General features: G+C 35.6%; 1 protein-coding gene across 1 annotated transcript in view; it reads left to right on the forward strand.

The window, feature by feature from the left end:
• Nucleotides 1–21,836, forward strand: part of LOC148947579 (putative RNA-binding protein 19) — a 191,742-nt gene that overhangs the window by 56,509 nt on the left and 113,397 nt on the right. Inside the window, exons 5-6 of the mRNA XM_089095315.1 lie at nt 3,738–3,864; nt 19,585–19,752. Of these exons, the coding sequence (XP_088951441.1) occupies nt 3,738–3,864; nt 19,585–19,752 (295 nt within the window). The remainder of the gene's footprint in view (nt 1–3,737; nt 3,865–19,584; nt 19,753–21,836) is intronic.

Here is a 21,836-nt window from a genome sequence, read left to right on the forward strand (position 1 = left end):
GCATTTGTGGAAATGAAGACCAAGCTTGAACAACATGAAATCTGGAAATCCAGTTATTTCTCTCTATAGATTACACTTTTTCCGTTACAAACTACGATTTACTAACGTACAGTTAAAGAAATATAGAACAAAGATAGCCTAGTTGATAAGGTGGATAAAGTAAAAAATACATACAAAAGAATATGCTGATGCTTGGCATACGATAGGCTGCCCAGCCCATTGAAAGTTTATAATGAATATTCCTCTGAATTACTTCCTAAAATCGAATAAAAGGAACTCTTGGAGGTGAGCAGTGTTGTCTGATACTATATATCTAGTATACTGATCAATAAGACGCTAAAAATGCTCGCTGTTGTAGACCTGTTTTATGTAAACGAACTTGATCTTTCATGATCCATTCGTTTTTCTGACATCCATGTGGTTTTCCATCTTCTATACTTTTGCAAAGACTTCCTGAGCTTGAAAAACGAGTCCATTCACTTAACTAATACTATCTTATTTTTAAAAGACGGAATCAAGCTCTATAAATTCTAGCATTAATTACTACATTTAGAACTTGTCAGCAACTAGAACACGACGATTAGACACAGATAAATATATATTTTTGATAACAAGTTTCTCACGATTGTCCCAAAAATTTTGATCATAATGAGAAAATCTTCCTTCGGAGGAGGGTCATTTGATTGGAAATTAGAAGTTCTAGTGCCCTTTTTAAGAACCATAGGTGATTGGAGGGTCACTACCCCCCCCCCCCTTTTTCCCAAATGCTTCTGGTAAAAATTTTACGATAGTCATTTTATTAAAATAGTTCAAAGATCAAATAGCAAATACTCTGGGGTCAATACCACCCCAAGAGCCCGGAGCAGGTGTTGTAAGTTATGCCCAGGGCATAATAAGGTTTTCATGGAAATGTTTTTAAAATAGTTCAAAGATCAGATAAAGATCAAAGATCAGACGATTAGACACAGATAAATATATATTTTTGATAACAAGTTTCTCACGATTGTCCCAAAAAGTAGTTTACCTCATAAGTTTCCTCTGGCTCTACCCCTACCCCTCTCTTTCATCCCAAAGATACCATCAGTGACTTCACAAACTATTTTGCTAAAATCAGTTTATCCATCTTCCACATTGTCAGATTTTAGACAAAGTTTCTCTGAAATTCTCATCTTGGAGTCTACCAACGTCATAACTTCTCTTAAGGTAGTTACGGTTCTTAAATTTTAGCTTTAGATTAACCCTAGACATTACTAGATGGTAATTTTTCTTTAACTTTACAATTACGTAATCAATGAAGTTATCAACCGGACAGAATGCTTGTTCTCGTTGTAATCTTCATGACAGGCTACAAGCAAGTTTTGACTTTGTGACGACGAAGTATCCAAATGCCGGCATCTTTATGGCAGGAGAAGCGAACGAACTAAGTCTTAATTATCTGTGCAATGATCAGAAGCTTAAGCAAATTGTTGATTTCCGTACTACAAAAGGTAGAACCAGTTTGGATGTTATTTGCACCAACCTTAAAACCTTCTACAATATTCCAACTACCCTCCCCCCCTTGGTGGTAGCTATCATTTCATGCTACATTTGAAACCATTACTAGTTTTCAAAACAAATTACTCAATTTCTGAATTTTCGTTCCGGCCAATAACAAGTCAAGGTCTTTTTGATTTTGGATCTTGGATTACGTCTGAGAGTTGGGATAATGTTTTGTCGTGTGTAAATCTTAATTCAAAGGTTAGTTTGTTTCAAACAAAATTAATGACAAATTACCAAAATTGTTTCCCAGAGGTTACCAAGAAGGTATGTTACTCAGAAAAACCTTACACCAATATAAAAATAAAAGGACTAATCCATTTGAAACTAAAAATTTTTCGCCTTGGAAAGAAAGAGGAAGCCTTAAACATCCATAAACAAATTAAGAAAGAAATACGTCATGCTGCTTCTCGTTATGGTAAGAATAAATAAAATTACTTAAAACAGAGCAAACCTCAGCAATGGTCTAAGAAAGTGAAAGAAATAGGGGGTCGGTCGTGCAAGAACCATGATTTTCTTCTGGATGAACCGCCTGAATAGACAGCAAATGAGCTTAATAAACACTAGCTAGCACTGTGCAAACGTTCCCCCTCTCTTGGAAAATCAGCTAATCCCTTAAACTCCAAATAATAAAATCCCGGAAATTTCGGCGAAACAAATAATAGAAAAAATACAGAAACTGAAAAAAAAACTAGTATTTGCCCCATTGATATGCCAATTGATCTAATAAAAGGATTCCCTGATAAACTATTAACACACCTTGTTGGTATTTTTTAATGATATTAGTAATTCCGGATGTTACCCGTCGTGCTGGAAGTTGGGCTATAATACTCCAATCCAAAAGAAGGGAGGCGTGAACGATTCTACTGGAGCACGACCAATCACCTTAATCCCAGTTTTTCCAAAAATGTACGAGGGTTTCTAGCTAATTGGTTAAAGGCAGAGATTCTTGAACTTATTGACTTAAAACAATTTGGAAACCTGAAGGAGACATCTACTTCACACTATCTTGTTAGTCTTCTTGACACCGTTCTTAAAAACCTTGAAAACCCTGATACTTGGCTGAATCTTTTATTAATTGATCTCCAGAAAGCGTTCGACCTAATTGACCACAATGTCCTCTTAAATAAACTGCTGACGGAGTCCTCCTTTTAAAAAAATCGTTTTCAAGTGCTTAAATATAAAAATGTTTATTCCGATCCCTTCCTATCTTTTGTGGGGTGCCTCAGGGAACTCTGATGGGTTCCATTTTATTTCTTATAATGGTTAATAGCCTCATGACTGACCACACAGAGCGATGGAAGTATGTGGACGACCTGTCTGCACTTGAGGTTTGTCGACGAAGTATTAAAAGTTCAATTATGACATAACTTGACGATGTCACGCAGGAGGCTTCTTTGTCAAAGATGAAAGGTAACGCTAATAAATCGCCAGTTATGACAGTTAATTTTTTAAAATCACCCCCTTCTTTCACAAACCCCATTCCTCCCAAAATCTCTTTCACATGCATCAAACTACTTGGGGTGACAATTACTGCTGACTTGAAGTCCCATGTTCAAACATCCTAAAACAAGTTTCCCTTCGGTTTCCTTTCTAAAACTTTTGTTAAAATTTTTTTTAAACGGGTTCTTATTTGTTATAGTGCCGACCTCAAATTCTTTATATAATTAGAACGGAAAAAAACCCCTTATCGTAATACACATCGCATTTATTCAATACAGATCGCAAACTAAATGAATTTCATACATGATCAGAATAACCGGTTCTACTTAGATGAAGAATTTGAGGTCGGTGCTATAACAGACAAGTACCACAAGGCACTAAATGTAGAAATTTCCTTTAAATGAGGTATTAAACAGCTCTATGATGTTCCAATGTCTGCCTAGCTGCGGGGAAGGAAAAAGATGCTTCCTATGATAAAAGTAATTTTCCTTGTTGCTCAAGCCAAGGGACTGTAAGTTTCCTGTATAGTATTTTCAGTCAAGCCAATTCCAATGGTGTGCTTTTTGTTTCAATCTGACGCCTGTTTTGGGGGTTACAGACTCTTCTTTTTTTTATGGGCTGTGTTCGTTCTTTACTAGATTGCTGCTACCGCTGTAAACACTGTTGTAAAATCTATTCTTAATGTTGTACTCACCCATATGAAAATTTGCTTGATGTATTTGTTCATTATTAATAATGTTTCTTCAACTTTATTTTAGTATTTGCGATCCAAAATAGTTCCTTTAAACCAGCAAGAAGAGTTTGTTGATGAGGGAATAGAATCTGAAGAAGAAACGAAACACGAAAAACCAAAAAAACGGGAAATAGAATTGATTACGCTTAAAGGTACGTATTGGCTTTCTACATTCATTTGCTTTCCTCTCTCTTAAATTTTGCTTTATCTAAATTTGTCGAACATCAAGATCGTGTTTCAGCGTTCGTCATACTAGTCTCAATTCTGGATCAAATCTGAGACTATTCGGAAGAACCATCTTTTCTTGGGTTGCTCAAAGGGTGCCTAAAATCAAATCCACTGGGGAATAGTCCAAATTCTTTTGTTTATTGTAGTTAAGGTCACATAAGATAGTTAAGTATAAGTTAATTTGCAGTGCTTAAGTATGCCACTAGGCAGGTAGGCTGTTTTTCAAAAACTTAAACTTGTTTGCCCGCTCACCAATGGTGCCCGTAGGGGAGGTACCAGTTTCCTGATTTTCTGCCTCCATTTTTTAAGATTGTGTGTATAATTAAATGTTCCAATTTAATTACAAAAAGGTAACTGAGTCATTCACAAACCTGAAGCTGTTTCTCTGGAGGGGTGCCATCTCTGGAGATGACACCCCGTATATAGATAAAAAAATTTAGGTGTAACAAAAAAGGAGAGTTTTGGTCTAAAAGGAGAAATTTTAATAAACTCTTTAGAAAATACGCCAATTCTATTTTATCTCTCTCAAAAGATGAAGATTGCAGCTACTTTTGTAATACCCCAGAACGAGGTTCTTCTTGGAGAAATTGAAATTGTTTTATCCAAAATTTTCAAAATTGACCCCTTTCTGTGACCGTTCTGCCCTTTCTGTTTCGGGTCTTCTCTCCATTCTTAAGGATCGTAGGCAACCGAACGAAACAATTTAAATGAAATGAAAGCAAATGAAATGAAAACAAATGAATGAAAATGAGAGAACACGTTTATCTTTAGCATCTTCTAACTTTAAAATTAAATTACTATTACTTACAATTATTTTGAACCATCTTTGCTTTCATTTAATATCTACGTTTTTTCTAAGCGTAAGAATGGAGTTAGCTAGTTTTCCCCAGAGGCTCTCAAGACGTTGTAAGTTATTAATTTCCTTTTGTAGGCAATAAAACAAGGTTTATAATGTCGTTCAAACAAGCAATAGCCCGGCATATACAGCCTACGAGAATTCTGGGGCGAAAAAACTACATATATAAAAGAAATATGAGGAAGTAGTGTAAAATCGCAAAGATTTTGATTTTTGAATGGGGAAGGTATATGCAGGTACGAAAGGAAAGAACTCCGGGATAGCCCCACCCCTATGTCTCAAATTTATTGGCAAATTTAAATGAAAACACACATATTTTTTTTTTAATCTTGACGAATGTCGAAAAATCTAGTGGAGAAATAACCGAAATCGACACCCTGATCAGGCTGAGCACATTTTCTATTCTTTTCTTAAAAAAATTTAAATCAAGGAGTTGTTTTTCAGTTTCGTTAAAATATTAAAAGGAAGAAATTTCCATTCTTTTAAAGAAAATATTTGGGTCAGCAGGAAACAGTATATTTCAAAAAAGTTTTAATTATAGAACAAAGGGGGAAAGGGTATTTACTTTCTAAGTCTGGAAAGTTAAGACAAAACACATCTCAATTTTTCCATAGAAAATCTTCCATATACTATAAACAAGTTAGTCTGAACACTTTTACAGCAAGAAAAGGAAAAAAGCGGCTTTCAATAGATATTCTTAATCAGGGGGGAGGGTTACCGGGTTTAACCCCCCCCTCTGATGTTTTTGTCTGACTTTTTAAAAAGCAACAAAAATGAAAACAAACAAATTTTGATGCATTTTGTGAAATTTTTTTGTACCCCCCCCCCCTCCCTCGAAAAGAAAAAAGTTCATGATACTTAAATCAGCTTGGATAAATATTAGTTAAACTTGTTGTTCAACGCAATTAAAAGAAACAGAACTATCAACACCACACAAAAAACTTAAATAAAGACAATGTTTAGAAGCAGAGACAAGGATCACTGATATTAATTGCAACATTTCTTGAAGTTACTATTATTAAACATGCTCTTTTGTCGCTTTATCTTTTTACAGTGAAAGGCGCTACCGTGCCGCAATAGCAGAGACCCAACGAGGGTTTTGAACACTAGAAAATTTTATTGGCATGGTCTTGAACAAAACCTAATCAGTACCACAGGCATGTCAAACTAGCTTTTTAAAATATGCTTAAAAATATCACTTTTTAATCAAGTGTTTCTTATTATTTTTTTATCTCTTTTTTTTTATCTTTTTTTATGATTTCTTTTTTTTATGCTATTTTTCCAAAATCAATTACAACATTATAGCAAAATAATGGATTTCGAGAGCTTATATTGATAGCAGTGCCGTATCTAGGGGGGGGGGGGGGGCGGTGGGATTCGGATTTGAATCCCCCTTGAAGTTTTGTCTGACTCGTAAAAATACATATAAACAAATCTTTTGATTAGTTTTTTTATCTTTTTTTTGTAACCCCCTCCCCGCACAAAAATTTTGGATACACCCTTGACTGGTAGTTTCAGATTGGTCACTTTTGGTTCTAGAAATCACGTAGAACAACTTTGTACGATTCCTCCCCCCCCCCCATTATTTTTACGATCTCATGTACAATAATAATAATAAACTTCTGATTGTCAAATTCACTAAGAATAAAGATTGATCCCCTCTCCCTGAGTCCCCGCAAAATTTGTAATTACTTATTATCTTTGAGCCAATTTTGGCTGAATTCTATTGTCCATGCTAAATATACCTAAACAGAATTTTTATGAAGACACAGAAAACGCAAACACAAACATAAAAACATTTAGATTACTGGAGTAGTGTATTCTTTGGTAACTGTCTGATTTCTGTTTTGTGAACTTGTTTAGGTTAGGCAAAATAACTATTCCACTATGTTAAGAGTGAAACAGTTGTTTCAAACAACTGTTGTTTGAAATACGAAGTAGTCTCAGTAACTAAATCGTAAAGATTGACCTTGTTTTTTGGTCACAACTGTTATGGCTTCATAAAACATTTTCTGATGGTTTCTGGTGTTCTTTCTGGTGATTCAAAACGGATTTTGAGATCAGCAATGGAGTGACTTATAAGTTTTCTGGTATTTTTTAATGTTCATGAAATCAATTTGGAAAAGAATTTGCTTGTAGGCTCAGGTGTAACTGTAAAACATCTAAAATTTTGCTTCGTTCCAACTCTCATGATGGGGAAAATTGAACCGAAGGTCTAACCCTTACCCTCTTGAAATTTTTAGTCGGGGCTAAATTTCATATGCTAAGATTCTCCAGATTTCGAGAGCTTCTACTGATAATATCAGGTTGGTCGGCTTACCACTCACCTGTTTTCTGGAAATAGCAGGCATCTACTTGTTACGGCCCCTTTCCTCACCTTTTTACGAGCTCAGTAATGATAATAATAATAAATGTTAGATACATATATTTTTTTTTCGACACTGATATATTGATTAATATTTGTGGCTTCTGAAACTCGTAAATGCTAACTTTGATGCGCTAGTTTTGGGCGATAATTTGATTAAACGATACATCGACATATCGATATTTTTACTTTCGATATTCGATAATCGATATTTCTTATCACTTTTTTAGCTCATATTAACTTAAGGGTTTGGCAAAATTCAATAACAAAGCAATTTTCCCCAAAATTTTGAATAAAATACAGAAAAACTTCTATTATGTGAACCAATATTACAAAAACCCTGATTTGGAATTCCTCGGGATCAGGAAAACGAAAAATAAGCCACTGGCTATTTTTGGCTATTCAAATCAGCAAAATGTCAATATTTTCCACTGAGAGTTGGTTCAGCCTTTCATTGATTAAATAAAAAAATTCTTTTCAATTGAAAGTAATGAGCAACTCTAAAACATAAAAGGACAGAAATTGTTCTGTACATGAGGGATATAACTCCTCCTTAATACTTTGCTCTTCACGCCAAAGTTTTATTTTGTATTTTAACAATCTCCTTAATTAGACGGTTCTTGTGTTTCAGGTGCCCTTTTTAAATAATTGGGACGAAAAGTAAAAATTAGCGTAAAGAGAGTGGTGTTGAAGAGGGGGGTTTGCTTTCATATACGGTATATTTTTTGTTCGTTTTAAATTTTAATATTGCTGCTTAGATTGAGTTGAAAAATTAATTTTTTTTATTTAATTTTTGATCGTTTTTCAAATAATTCTAGAAAATTCGACTTTTCTGTCCATGGAAATCCCCCCCTCCCCCCAAGAAAATTCCTCCTTGGAAAGTTCCTCTCGCGTTAGATCCCCCATCCCGCAGACAATTTCATCCCTGCTGAAAACTCACTTAAAATGAAAGTCTCCCCTCCCATTGTCTCAATGGAAAGTTTGTCCCCGTGAAATTCACCCCATAGAGAATCTCTCCCGCGGAAAATCCCCCCTCCCCCCACTGAAAATCCGCCGCACAACCGCAACTCCTTTGAAAGTTTTCTCTGGGCAGTTTTCCTAGAATATCTCCATATGCAAAATTAAATTTGGAAAGAGAAAGTAAATCAAATAGAAAGAATTTTGTATAAGAATGCTGGTAAATTCCCCAATGTATAGTTTCCCTTTGTAAGTTCTTCCTCAGCAGCTTCCCTCTCTATGGAAAATTCTCCCCTTGGAAAATCCCCCCACAGGAAATTCCCCCCACATGAAGTTCACTCTCCCCCAAAAATGTCTGTTTACTTCCCAATAACAAAAACTATATGTAAAGACTAGACAATTTCATAACATACTACCGTTTGCTCCACGGACTTGCAGGGTCGTGTCATCTCCAGAGGTATGATACTCGACCTTTCAACTACGCTGATCAAAATAGCTGTTTCAAAATTTTGACCAGATGACTTTGGTAAAAAATGAGCATGGGAGGAGGGGGAATCTAGTTGCCCTCCAATCGGTGTGGTCACGAAATGTGGAGCTAGAACTGTAATTTCCGTTCGAATGAGCCCTCTCCTGATTTTATATGACTATCAGTTCGATACGATCATCCTTGTAATTTTTTTTTTTTAAATAAAACAGAAAAAATAAACACGCATCCGTGATCTTTCTTCTGGAAAAACTTACAAAATTTCACATATTTTCAGATGGAAGGTAGAAACCCTTACCGTATGGTCTTCTGATATACCGAATCTGTGATTTTTATCAAGATGAACTGAATTTTTAAGGGTGTTCCCGCCCTTTCACAAAAATCATGCAAATTTTCTCAGGCTCATAACTTTTGATGGGTACATTAAACTTGATAAATTTATATATTTGGAGTCTGCATAAAAATCCAATTCAGTTGATATATATCTATTATTATAAAAATTCCGTGTTTTACAGTTTCGGTTACTATTTGGCTGAGTTGCTCCTTACTTACAGTATGTTACCAAAAACTATTTGATTATCTAATCAGGCTTGGAATCCGTTCTTAGAAACGACATTGGTGGTGGGTATGAACAATAGTTTTTGATAACTTTGTATAGGTATTTCTGAGATCCATATTACAAAGACTTCCATGACTTGAGTGGCTCAGTTTTTCTTGGAACTAAGGACTTTCTACTGAAAATCCAGAGAGCCGTGACAGATGCAGCTGCTGACAAAGCTTGTCTAGCATTGACTACTAAAACTTCATCATGTTATCATAGGCAGCGCAATAGCGCTGCCTAAGTAAAGAACGATGTTGGCACAATGTATTATTTTTTTTTCTTTAGACCAGGGCACTTCGTATCGAAGGAGTTGTCGTAGAAACTTCCGAAAAGGGCTCATTCGATTGGAAATTGGAGTGGCGTGTGCCCTTTTTAATAATCGAAAGTGATTGGAAGTCAGCTAACACCCCTTCCACACCCATCATTCTCCACAGTACATGTCATCATAATGTCGAGTTAGCCCTTGGGTTCAACACTGTTGATCTGTAGATGGAAACTATGTTTTAGGAGAAAACACTCCCCCACAGCCCACGCGTTACAAATGTTTAGCTGAGCTTTAGTGACATATAAAATTTTTATAGAAAGCGTGGTCGTAGAAACTACAAAAAGTGATCATTCGATTGTAAATTCAAAGGGCTAGTGTCCTTTTTAATAGTAGAAAGTGATTGAAGGGCAACTGACCTCCCTCTCCGCCCACCTTTTTCCCAAACACATCCAATCAAAATTTTGATATAGCCATTTTGTTCAACGTAGTTGAAAGTTCTGAAAAATATGTCTTTGAGGATGACATCCCCCCCCCCCCCAGCCCTCAGGACAAGGGTTATAAGTAATACCCTGGGGGCATATAAGGTTTTCATAGAAAGCGTTGTCGTAGAAACTTCAAAATGGGATCATTCGATTCGAAATGGAAATGGCTAGTGCCTTTTTTAATAGTCGAAAGTGATTGGAAGGCAACTAACACCCCTTCCACGCCCACCATTTCCCCAAACACATCGAATCAAAATTTTGAGATAGCCGTTTTGTTCAATGTAGTAGAAAATTTTAGAAATTGTATCTTTGAGCAGGAAACTCCCCCCACAAGTCTTCAGGGCAAGGGTTATAAGTTATGCCCTGGGGACATATAAAGTTTTTAGTGAAAGCTCTGTCGTAGAAACTTCAAAAAGGGCTCATTCGATTGGAAATTCAAAGGGCTAGTGCTCTTTTTAATAGTCGAAAGTGATTGGAGGGCAACTTACCCCCCTCTCACGCCCACCTTTTCCCTAAACACATCCAATCAAATTTTGAGATAGCCAATTTCTTCAATGTAGTTGAAAGTTCTGGAAATAAGGTCTTTGAGGATGAAAACCCTCCCTCCACAGCCCTTAGGGTCATGGTTTTAAGTTATGCCCTGGGGGCATATAAGGTTTTTATAGAAAGCGTTGTCGTTAAGACTTTAAAAAGGGCTTATTCGATTGGAAATTGACAGGGCTAGTGCCCTTTTTAATAGTGGAAAGTGAATGGAGGGTAACTAGCCCCCCTCTCACGCCCACCATTTCCCCAAACACATACAATAAAAAATTTTTAGATATCCATTTTTCAACATAGTTAAAAGTTCTGAAAATTAGGCTTTTAGGATGACAACCCCCCAGAGCCCTCAGGGCAAGGGTTGTAATTTATGCCCTGGGAGCATATGAAGTTTTTATAGCAGGCCTCTCACTGGGTTCATAATCATGAGAAAAGTTCATATTTTTAACCTAGGTTAATAAATGGTTCATTATTTAGAAAAAAGGTTCATAAAGTTCATATTTTTCTTTTCATCAGCTGGAAAGCACTTGCGGTTGCTGTTTTTTTCTTCTATAGGACAAGCGAAGCAAATGTGCAAGAGTTTCTTTAAACTTTCTCGGAGCTCTCCCATTCAAGCGCAGATTTTCTTCCATCCGATAAAGTAGCATGCGGTGAGGCGTGGAAGAATGCCTGTTGAAGGTACAAAAAGTTGATTCTCTGAACTTCAGGAGTTGTGCCAGGACTGCTTACCTGGCCACTTGCCACCATATTGAAGAGAAATCACTAGGTCAAAGTGCCCTTCTGCATTTCCGATGCCTGCGACTGGATGATTCGAATCCTGAGACAAGAACAAAAGATATTGTGAAAATCATTGGATTTTTGCCTTTCCGTGTGAATACTGAAGCTGCCAGTGACGAATGGTACTTGCTCCAGGTGGAACCGAGTTTAACTAAGAACATGACTTCATCAAAGATTGATGTTTTATGGTACTAGGTTTTTAGTCTGAAAGCCATCAAGGACTGACCACCCCCTTGCTTCAAAGATATTAAAAGGAACTCTCTGCATTTCGCATGGGAAAGCTGACGCTGAACGTGATTTTTTCCGGTCAGGACGGATCATGACCAAGGAAAAATCATTGACGAAAGTAAAAATGCTTAATGCGAGACTGATAGTCTCTGACAATCTAGAGAAGTTTGAGAACAGGCGCGAGTTCGTCTCTATTACCAGAGAGCTGTTTAATTTGGGACGAAATGCGTGCCAGAGCTGTAAACTGTACCTGGAAGCTGAGCAATCTAGACAAGCTGAAGAGGAGTCCAAAGGAAAAAGGAAGAAGAAGAAGACGATGAAAAAAGACGATGTGAGAAGAAGACCATTGAACACCTGGAAAAAGATTTGATTGAGAAGAAGTCAGTTGAAAAGAAGAAGAGACAAATAGCAGAAAGGCTTCTTCAAGAAGCTAATAAGAAGCTGAAAATCGCCATAGATGCCAAAGCCTTTGTAGAAATAAGCCTCGCACAAAGTATGATCGAGGCTTCGAGCCGGAAGATGCGCGAAGAAGATGAGACAGCCAGAGAGGGTGAGTGGATACAGAGCAGGGAAAACAAACCAATGTCGTCATAATTTTGTCATATTTTTCCACTTTTATACAAATTAAAGCATTTAAATGAAATCACGAAAAAACAAAACAAAAATAAACAAGAAGAATATGTGCACCAGTGATAAAAAAAAAAACACGTTTGCTTCAACTGCCACTTTTTGTGTCCACGGATAGTTTCTGAGGTACACCTATCGTAAATTTAGGTTCATAATTGGTTCATAAAAAGCGCAATCAAAAGTTCATAAAGTTCGTATTTTTGTGGTCAAAAGTTCATAAAGTTCATATTTTTCACAAAAAATCTAGCGGGAGGCCTGTTATAGCAGTTGTTGTAGAAACTTCAAAAATGGCTAATTCAATTGGAAATTGAAAAGGCTAGATCCCTTTTAATAGTCGAAGTTGATTGAAGAACAACTAACCTCCATGTCACGCCCACCATTTCCCCAAACACATTCAATCAAAGTTTTGAGATAGTCATTTTGTTCAACGTTGTTGAAAGTTCTGGAAATTATGTATTTGAGGATGACAAACCCCTGAGAGCCCCCAGGGCAAAGGGTGTAAGTTATGCCCTGGGGTTATATAAGGTTTTTGTAGATAGCGTTATCGTAGAAACTTCAAAAGGGGCTCATTCAGTTGAAAATTGAGAAGACTGGTGCCCTTTTTAATAGTCGAAAGTGATTGGAGGGTAACTAACCCCCCGCTCACGCTCACCATTTCCCCAAACACATCCAATCAACATTTTCAGATAGCGATTTTGTTCAACGTAGTTGAAAGGTCTGGAAATTATTTCTTTGAGGATGACAACCTTTCTCCCCATAACCTCAGGACAAGGATCGCAAGTTATGCCTTTGGGGCATTTAACGTTTTTTATAGAAATGTTTTTCGTAGAAGCTTCAGAAAAGGCTCATTTGATTGGAAATTGAGAGGACTAGTGCTTTTTTATTAATCGAAAGTGATCAGAGGGTAAATGTCCCCCTCCACGCCTATCATTTCCTCAAATCCTTCCTATCAAAATTTCGGTACGGCCATTTTGTTAAGCCTATCAGGAAGGTCTGGAAATTATGTCTTTGAGGATAACAAATCCCCCTAGCCCTCAGGGCAAGGGTTGTAAGTTTTGCCCTGGCCACATACTGTTTTTTTTTTATAGAAAGTGTGGTCATATAAACTTCAAAGGGGGCTCATTGGATTGGTAATCAGACGCTCTAGTGCCCTTTTTAAGAGTCATAATGATCAGAGGGCAGCTACCCTCTCCCCCCTACATTGACGTCATATTGTCCCAAGTGCGTCTAATAGAAATTTTGAGATAGCCATTCTCTTCAAAATAGTACAAATATCATATAAAAAGACTTTTGGGGTTGAAACAAACCCCAGAGACTAGGGGCAAGGGTTGTTAGTTATGGCCAGGGGTTATTAAAGGTTTTTATGGAAGGGATGGTTGTTTCAAACAATTCGTGTTAACGAACTGTAAGGAGCGACCCGGCTCAATAGTAACCGAAACTCTAAAAAACTGGATTTTGATACCAATAGATACATCAAAAGAATCAGATTTTAATGCTGATTTTAAATATATAAGTTTCATCAGTTTTAGTCCTACCCAACCAAAGTTACGCGCCTGAGAAAATTCGCCTGATTTTCGAAAACAGGGGGAAACACCCTCTACAGGCTTTAGGATTTTAAAGAAAATCACACCATCAGATTCAGCGTATCAGAGAACCTTATTATAGAAGGTTCAAGCTACTATCTGCAAAAATGTGGAATTTTATACTTTTTGCCAAAAGAAAGATCACGGATGTGTGTTTATTTTTTTCCTAGGGGTGATCGTATCGACCCAGTAGTCCTAGAATATCGTGAGAGGGCTCGTTGGAACGGAAATTAAAAGTTCTAGTGTCGTTTTTAAGTGACCAAAAAATACACGCTCATTTTTTCCCAAAGTCACTCGATCAAAATTTTGAGATAGCCATTTTCTTCAGCATGGTCGAAAATATGAGAAATATGTCTTTTAGGATTAACTTAATCCCCCAAAGTCCCCGGGGGGAGGGCTGAAAGTTATGAACTTTACCCAATGTTTACATATAGTATTGGTTATTGGGAAGTATACAGACGTCTTCAGGGGGCATTTTTTCTGGTAGTTGGGGGGGGGCTGGGTGGGTCTGGAGTTATGTTGGAGGATCTTTACATGGAGGAAGTTTTCATGTGGGAAGAGACATTGCTATGAAGGGGGTGCCGGATTTCCCGGCATTATTAAAAAAAAGATCAGAAAATAAATAAAAAAATAAGTTTTTCAACTGAGAGTAAGGAGCAACATCAAAACTTAAAACGAACAGAAAATATTACGTATACGATTGGGTTCACCCCCTAGTCAATACCTCGCTCTTTAAGCCAAAGATTTTTTAGTACTTTCATAAGAGCTATTTATTCTAATTAACGGCCTTTGTGATTAAGGGGTCATTTGTAAAGAATTGGAACACAATTCGAACTTTAGCGTAGAGAGCGAGGTATTGATTAGGGGACGAACCCTCTAGTATACGTATTAAAAATATATGAATATAGAAGTTCGTTACGTAAGTTAATTCGTAAGTTACATATATTTATTAATAATAAAAACGTTGTAAAAACAGGTTTCGAGAAAGCCATTTAATCAAATAAAAGTAAAATTAATATGCAAATTTGGTTTTAATTATTCATGTACGGTGAACCAAAATCAAAACCTGCATTAATTCAAAAATGTTCAAAAATTAAATAGAAAAAAGTGTTTTAACTGAAAGTAAGGAGCGACGTTAAAACTTAAAACGAATTCAGAAATTATTCCGTATATGAAAGGGGCTGTCCCCTCCTCAACGGCTCGCTCTTTACGCCAAAGTTTGACTTCGCACAACTCTATTTTTTTAACAATGAAAAATTTTAGCGCAAAGAGCGAGGCGTTGAGGAGGGGACAGCCCCTTTCATATACGGAATAATTTCTGCTCGTTTTAAGTTTTAACGTCGCTCCTTACTTTCAGTTAAAAAAAACTTGTTTTTTTTATTTAATAACTTCAGAAGAGGTTCACTCTTTCTCCGTGAAAAAGACTATGTTATTATAAAAGGAACAGAAATTAATAAAAAAAAAATTTGCACAAAATTAGTTTTTCAAAAAAAAGTAAAAGAACTCCATTAAACCAAAAATGAACAAAAATAGAATCAAATAATCTACCAAGTATACAACTACCACAAATCAGTATCAATAAATAAATGAAAACCAAAACAAAAAGAAATTACAATAAGTCAAACTCAAAACGAGTAGAAATTAATCTGAGTAGGGTTCTAAACCCTATGATTTCTAAGAGCCAGAATAATTTGTACTTTACTGAAAAAAATTCTTTTGAATGTTTTCACTTTTATAACTTTAAGAAGTCAAAAATTAATTAAGATTTTAAGGAATAAATATCAGCATATGTATATTTAACTGACAATGCACATTTTTTTCAGTAAATTCATTTGAATTTTTTTTAGTAAAGTACAAATCATATTCTGGCTCTTAGAAATCATAGGGTTTAGAACCCTACTCAGGTTAATTTCTGCTCCTTTTGAGTTTGAGTTGCTTTAATTTCTGTTTGTTTTGGGTTTCATTTACTTATTAATACTGATTTGTGGTAGTTGTATGCTTGGTAGATTATTTGATTCTATTTTTGTTCATTTTTGGTTTAATGGAGTTCTTTACTTTATTTTTGAAAAACTTATTTTGCGCAAAAAGTTTTTTTGATTAATCCCCAAAAAACCGGCTCGATTCTTGATTCTGCACTTGTATCTACTGATACAGATTCCAGTAAGGCCCAATCCATGTATTTAGCTATTTTACTCTCAACTTGGAGAAGATAGTCAGGGTAATAGCTATACAATTTCTAGAGACGCGGATTGAGGTACCTGGCAATCGTGAAGAGTGTGATCTGAACAGGGCCTATAAGCTTAGACGGTATTTTATCTAGCCAAGCCTTTTGGAGGCTCTCAGCAACATCTGAGAGCCCAAACTCACTAAGCGTAGTTTGAGAAAGGGCTATGCCATCTTATGGATACAGTTGTGCATGCTATATATCTTCATATATGAGTCAGTATCTTGAATAGGTTATTCTTCTTCGCGGCCATTTGCGATACAATTCTCTATGTTGGATCTTTTCTGCTGGACTTTCACTGGTAGATATCCGGAAAAGCCGAAATAATATCGTTTTCGATATCGATATTTACGTTTCGATATCGATATTTGGTCCGATATATTGATATCCGATATCGCCCAACACTAATGTAAACCTTTAATACCATGTGTGCTTATTGTGTTTTGATTATGCACTGACATATTTCAATATTCACATTAGTAGAAACGCGCTTGGAAATCTGCAAAAGTATGAAATACGTGATCATTACCTCTTGGTTTAGGTCGTTTGTTAGATCATCTAAGAATAATCCTTAAATGATCGAAAGAAGTTCAAAATGTATATACTTTTACGGTGGGGAGGAGGAGGGACCAGGCTTCAAGCCCCTTCATTGGGCACCATCTCCAAAATATGTACTCACCGTGTTTTAGTGTGACAATTATCAGAGCGTTAAGTACCCTTCCCAGAATGATCCACAGCCAACCACGAATCATAAGAGGTGCAAATATTCATGCCTTTAAAGTTAGAGAGGGAAGAGGCTCCACTCCTGTAATTATTATGACCAAAATACTTGCATTATTTTGTATCACCAGAGTATAACATGTCCTCTGTTCTACTAAGAATTTGTCTAGAAAACCGTTTTTTAAAAGGGGATTTTTTTCATAAAATGGCCATTTTTTCAAGGGACTATTTTTTCATTCAGCCAAATTTTCATAATTTGGGATTCTTGTCCAAGGGGGACTGGCAAGTATGGGTTGAATTGCAATTATGCTGCCATATTTATAATTAGTATCTTCAAAAACACTTAAAACCATATTTGACAGAAATCAAATATCACAGATGAAATATATGATTACATTTTACTGCCCGTGTTTTGATATGATAGTCACCCAATAATTCCTTGATCACTCTCTGAATAATCCCTACACACCAATGAGTCAAAATAGGTACAGTCTGCCCATGTAAAGCTGGGATAGGAGACATTGGATCTAGGGGGCTCGGGATCCATGACCCTTTACAAAATTTAAGAGAGAAAAAACGAGTAGAAATAAATAAAACTTTGGAATGTTTTTTTAAGATAAATAAAAATCCGAATATTTCGACTCCACGTCGGGGAGCCTTTATCAACGAAAAAAGAAGAAGTTAATACATGTATGACCCTCCTTTGGGTGATTTATTATTTTAAATCAAAAGAGCGGATGGGTCAGCTCCCCTCCCTTTAGAGGCCCGAGAGTTACAGATAACAACCAGAAATCTTGAATTTTATCTTCAGATCAAGCGTATAGCCTGTATTAAACTTTTATGTCATTCTGTACCTATGAAAAACTGACCATGTCCACATGACTTTGAATCAAGAATGTATTGTTTTGTCGCAAGATTTAGTTTTATGTAGTTAGTTCACTGACGTTAAGGCTGGTTTGTTTTTTACACTGTCAATATGCAACATCGACGCAACGTTATTGATACACCAGTTTGACCGTTGGGGAACCTGAAAGACGGTTTACATGTTTATTGCTTTTGTAGACTCTTACCAATGGCAATTACCAATGGCAATGGAAAATTACCAATGGCAATTACTTTTCAGCAAGTTGCTGTAATAGTAAGCTGTAAAAAAAAAAAAGTTCGGTGCCTTTAAAGATTTGTTTGATAAATCTAGTATCTCGCCTTTTTTTATTTTTATTTTGACTTGTGTTTGTTTTTATGTAAATTTTGTGTTTTGACAATAATATGATAACTTCCTTCTTACGCCGAAGTTCAATGAACGAATAAAAATACGAAAAACTAAAAAAGAATGAAAGGCAGAAAGAACAACACTGAGAAAGAAAATTCCAAAAAAACTGCAAAGGCTTTCAATAAATAATCCTATCCATGGAAAAGGCCGTATCCAGGAGGGGGGAGGGGTAGGGGGTTTCACTCCCGCCTGAAAGGTTTGTCCGACTCGTAAAAACGTAACAAAAATGAATATAAATAAAGTTTTGATGCGTTTTTAGTTTTTTACCCCCATCCCCCAAAAAAATCTTGGAAAGGGCCATATCCAGGAAGAAGGGTTACCTGGTTTAACCCCCCCACACACTGCATTTTTTTCGACTCGTAAATAGGTAACAAAAATGCATATAAATAAATTTTGATGTGTTTTGCCAAGTTTTTGGTAACCCCCCCCCCCCTCCCCGCGCATTAAAGATATATCTTTGCCTTTCCATTGGTTGCTAACGATTGTTGGCCAATTCTTTCGTCCATATGTAGAAACACATATCTAATAAACAAAATTTTTGTGTGTGTTAAGATTCGGGTGAACATAACATTCAGCATAAATCATAAAAATAAAACTATAAAATGTAATCTTCAGCAGTATATCATGTCTTGGAATGTGCTTAAAAATAAAAATATAAACTATCAAATTATTTTACTGTAAATAAAAGGAATTTAATAAAAGGAAAGTAAATAAAAGAATAAGGAATTATATTTTTACAATGCCGTGCTTAACGCAGTTCAACTGATTTGTTGATGATTGTTTTTAAATTTTAATGTTAATATTAATCTATTTGGTTGTATTTTTAAATTTAGTTTATTCATTTAATTTTATATAGTTAATTTTAATTTAATGGTAATTTATTGCTGTCTTTATAAATTGATTTTACGTTAATGTGTTAGAGAGTACTACACAAATGGGGCGATAGTGCTGTGAGGACGTGTGCTGTTCATGGGGGCGGGGGGTGGGTTGAGAATTCCCAAGTCAAAGTTATTTGATTACAAAAAGGCACCCGGCGCAAAGGGAGCCTCAATCGTATGTACATCGTATGAGGCTTCCTCAATCGTACGATTAACTCAATCGTATGTACAACGACCTATGACACTTTCCTACCACTTTAAAACTGGAGTGATTAGACAGCGTCTTACTTAAAAGCTATTGGAATGACAAGTTTTTTTTTTTTTTTTTTTTTTTATTATTATTATTATTATTATTTTTAGGTAGGACTCGTCAGAGGTGTTTTTAGAGGAGGGACAGAAGGTGCATATGTCCCGGTTTCAGAAATATTAGAAATCTTATTGATAAAGTAGAGTGCGTAGTTAATAAATGAAAATAATTAATAAATTATTAATTAACCAATACAATAAAAACAAACTAAAGGATTACAAATTGTTTCATAATAATTAAAATAATGAAATTCAAATAAATAATAATAATCAGATAATTTAAATAATGAACTAAAAGATAATTAAAAATCAAAGGTTAATTAATTAATAAATTGAAACTAATTTTGTTTATAAATGAAAATTTTACTAAGTTTGGCCTGAAAATTTTGAGGTAAAATTGAAGGCGGATGAAGTAATGTAGTATTTTTTGTAATGTTCGATATGTTTTTTTTTATGTTTGATATGTTCAATTGATATGTTTTAGTGAGGGGCTTACCCTTTTCTGCAAAGAAGAAAGACATTAAGAAATTTTTCAAGCCGATAAAATTAAAAAGTCTAAGACTGCCACCAAAAGTTAAAGGAGTGGCGTATATTGGCGTCGTTAACGAAAAGGAATTCAAATTGGCTCTCAACAAGAATAGAAGCATACTAGGTAACATTCCTTTCTTTAATATTCCTTTCTTTTCCCCTTCCACCGAAATCTCAAAATTTTTGCTATGTTTTCTTGATTTTTTTTTTCTTGTCGTTCATACCATTTGGCTATTTCTCTTGTTTCTTTTTCTTGTTTTGTTCGTCACTCCTTTGATGTCACTCGTGGGAGGGGGAACTTTAAAAGAACCTTCAGGCTATATATATATATATATTTAAATTTTTGTGAAATTTTATTTAGAATATTCGTTTTTTTTTCATTTATTTTATTGTAAATCTAGCCATTTGTTGGACATGCATATGTATATTTGGACATGGATCGTTCGAGGCTGGATGCTTACCTACCTCTGCAAAGATTTTTCGAAGTATTTGATTTAAAGTACAACTTCTATGTAATTCAGTATTATATGTGTCTATTTTTTTTTCTTCGTGTTTTTCTCTTTATTATTATTTTTCTTTGAAAATGTAAAAAAGAAAAAAAATCGAAAAAACGGCCTAAGGAAAATTAAGAGTCGGACAAACAAACATTTTTTTGGGGGGGGGGTCAAGCCCCCTAATCGATAAGAAGGGCAATATGGCAATCTGATTCGTATCTTGGGTAATTCGAGTATTTCCAAGATTCGAGTACGAATCTTGGGTAATTTGATATGGATAAGAAGTTCTAAATTTTGGAACCTTGATTGGTGTCAAATGAAATCCAACCGAAAGCTTACGGTGGCCGGTCAGCTGTCTTATAGGCTGAACGGCCACCAGCTAGACTTTCATAGCCCCAGCAGAAGACTTCATAGTTCTGGACAAAAAGCTAGTGAAATGAATAAACTTTTTTGACGTCCCAAACTTCTGAATATTGACTAATTTATTAATGGAATACGTTTAAACTTGACTATATAATAATCTGATAGCTTTAAAAAGATATTAGAAAAGATGGTTAACGATTGCAATAGCTCAATTGAGTGGAATAAGGTCTTGTGAAAGTTCAACGGTGACTAAGTATAACTAGCTACCAATATAAACTCACTAAAAATTAAAATCTAAAATTGGTGTAAATATAACAACCGGTAATCAATGTTATAGGCAATCTTGCATATGAGAGGGAAGAAGTCTTATTACTTTTTAAAATATTTAGATTTCATAGTTGCAGCAGTAGCTGCAACTATAAAGATCAAACAATGACCCCTAGTATAAGACTTTCAAAAATGAGGTTTTAAAAGAAATTGTCTACTGACGAATGTTATTCATGTAAAACTAATTTGACAGTATGATTGCCTAAGTGAATAGCTATTTGCAATTGCGAGAAGAAATAATTCGTACTTTTGAAAAAGACCAAGAAAACCCTCAAAAGAAACTCAGTTAAAGTAAAAAGTATACATTTGAAATTGTCCCCATTCCCGGAAATCCTTGGAGGGAGTTTTTACGGTCCCCTTTCTTGATTTACTACTACTGCTACTAAAAAACCCCGGCCGTACCAAGCCGCCTTAGGCCAATACAGCTACGCATGCTCCTCCTCCATGCTAATCTATCCAAAGCTTCCCTCTTTGCATCTTCCCAAGAAGCTCCCGTTTCCCCTGAAACTTTCTTTACAACATCCTCCCACCCCAACCATGGACGATCTGCTTCTTTGGCAATTTAACGACCTAATGAACTTTTTGGCAATCTGTCATCCTTCATCCGCTGAATCCCAAGCCATCTCAACCTTTCTCTCATTATAATGTTAGAAAGCGGGATTGAACCACACTTTTCGTACAGTCTACTACTTGAAAAACGGTCAGTCAGCCGGGTACCCAAAACAATCCGTAAGCAATTTCTCGGGAAAATATCTAGTAACTTCCCTTTCTTGATCAACGATGAAAATTATATTTTTGTATGTATGTCACTCAGGTAATACTGATGTTTTTTTTTCGACAAGTTATCACATCAAACTGGTGATAGTAGAATATTGAGAGAGGGATCATTTGAATGGAAACAAAGAAAAATGTCGTTCCTTATCTAAGTACGAAATAGATCGCATCAAAACAGAGTTCCGTTTTCTGCCATTGTGTGCCGTAGAATATTGATTTTGGCTCAAATAGGGCCAAATTAACAGAGAAT

This window comes from Artemia sp. Qi Xiang Cuo, chromosome 10 (genome assembly GCF_049724085.1).
Source record: "Artemia sp. Qi Xiang Cuo chromosome 10, ASM4972408v1, whole genome shotgun sequence".
In the NCBI taxonomy this organism is placed as follows: Eukaryota; Metazoa; Arthropoda; class Branchiopoda; order Anostraca; family Artemiidae; genus Artemia; species Artemia sp. Qi Xiang Cuo.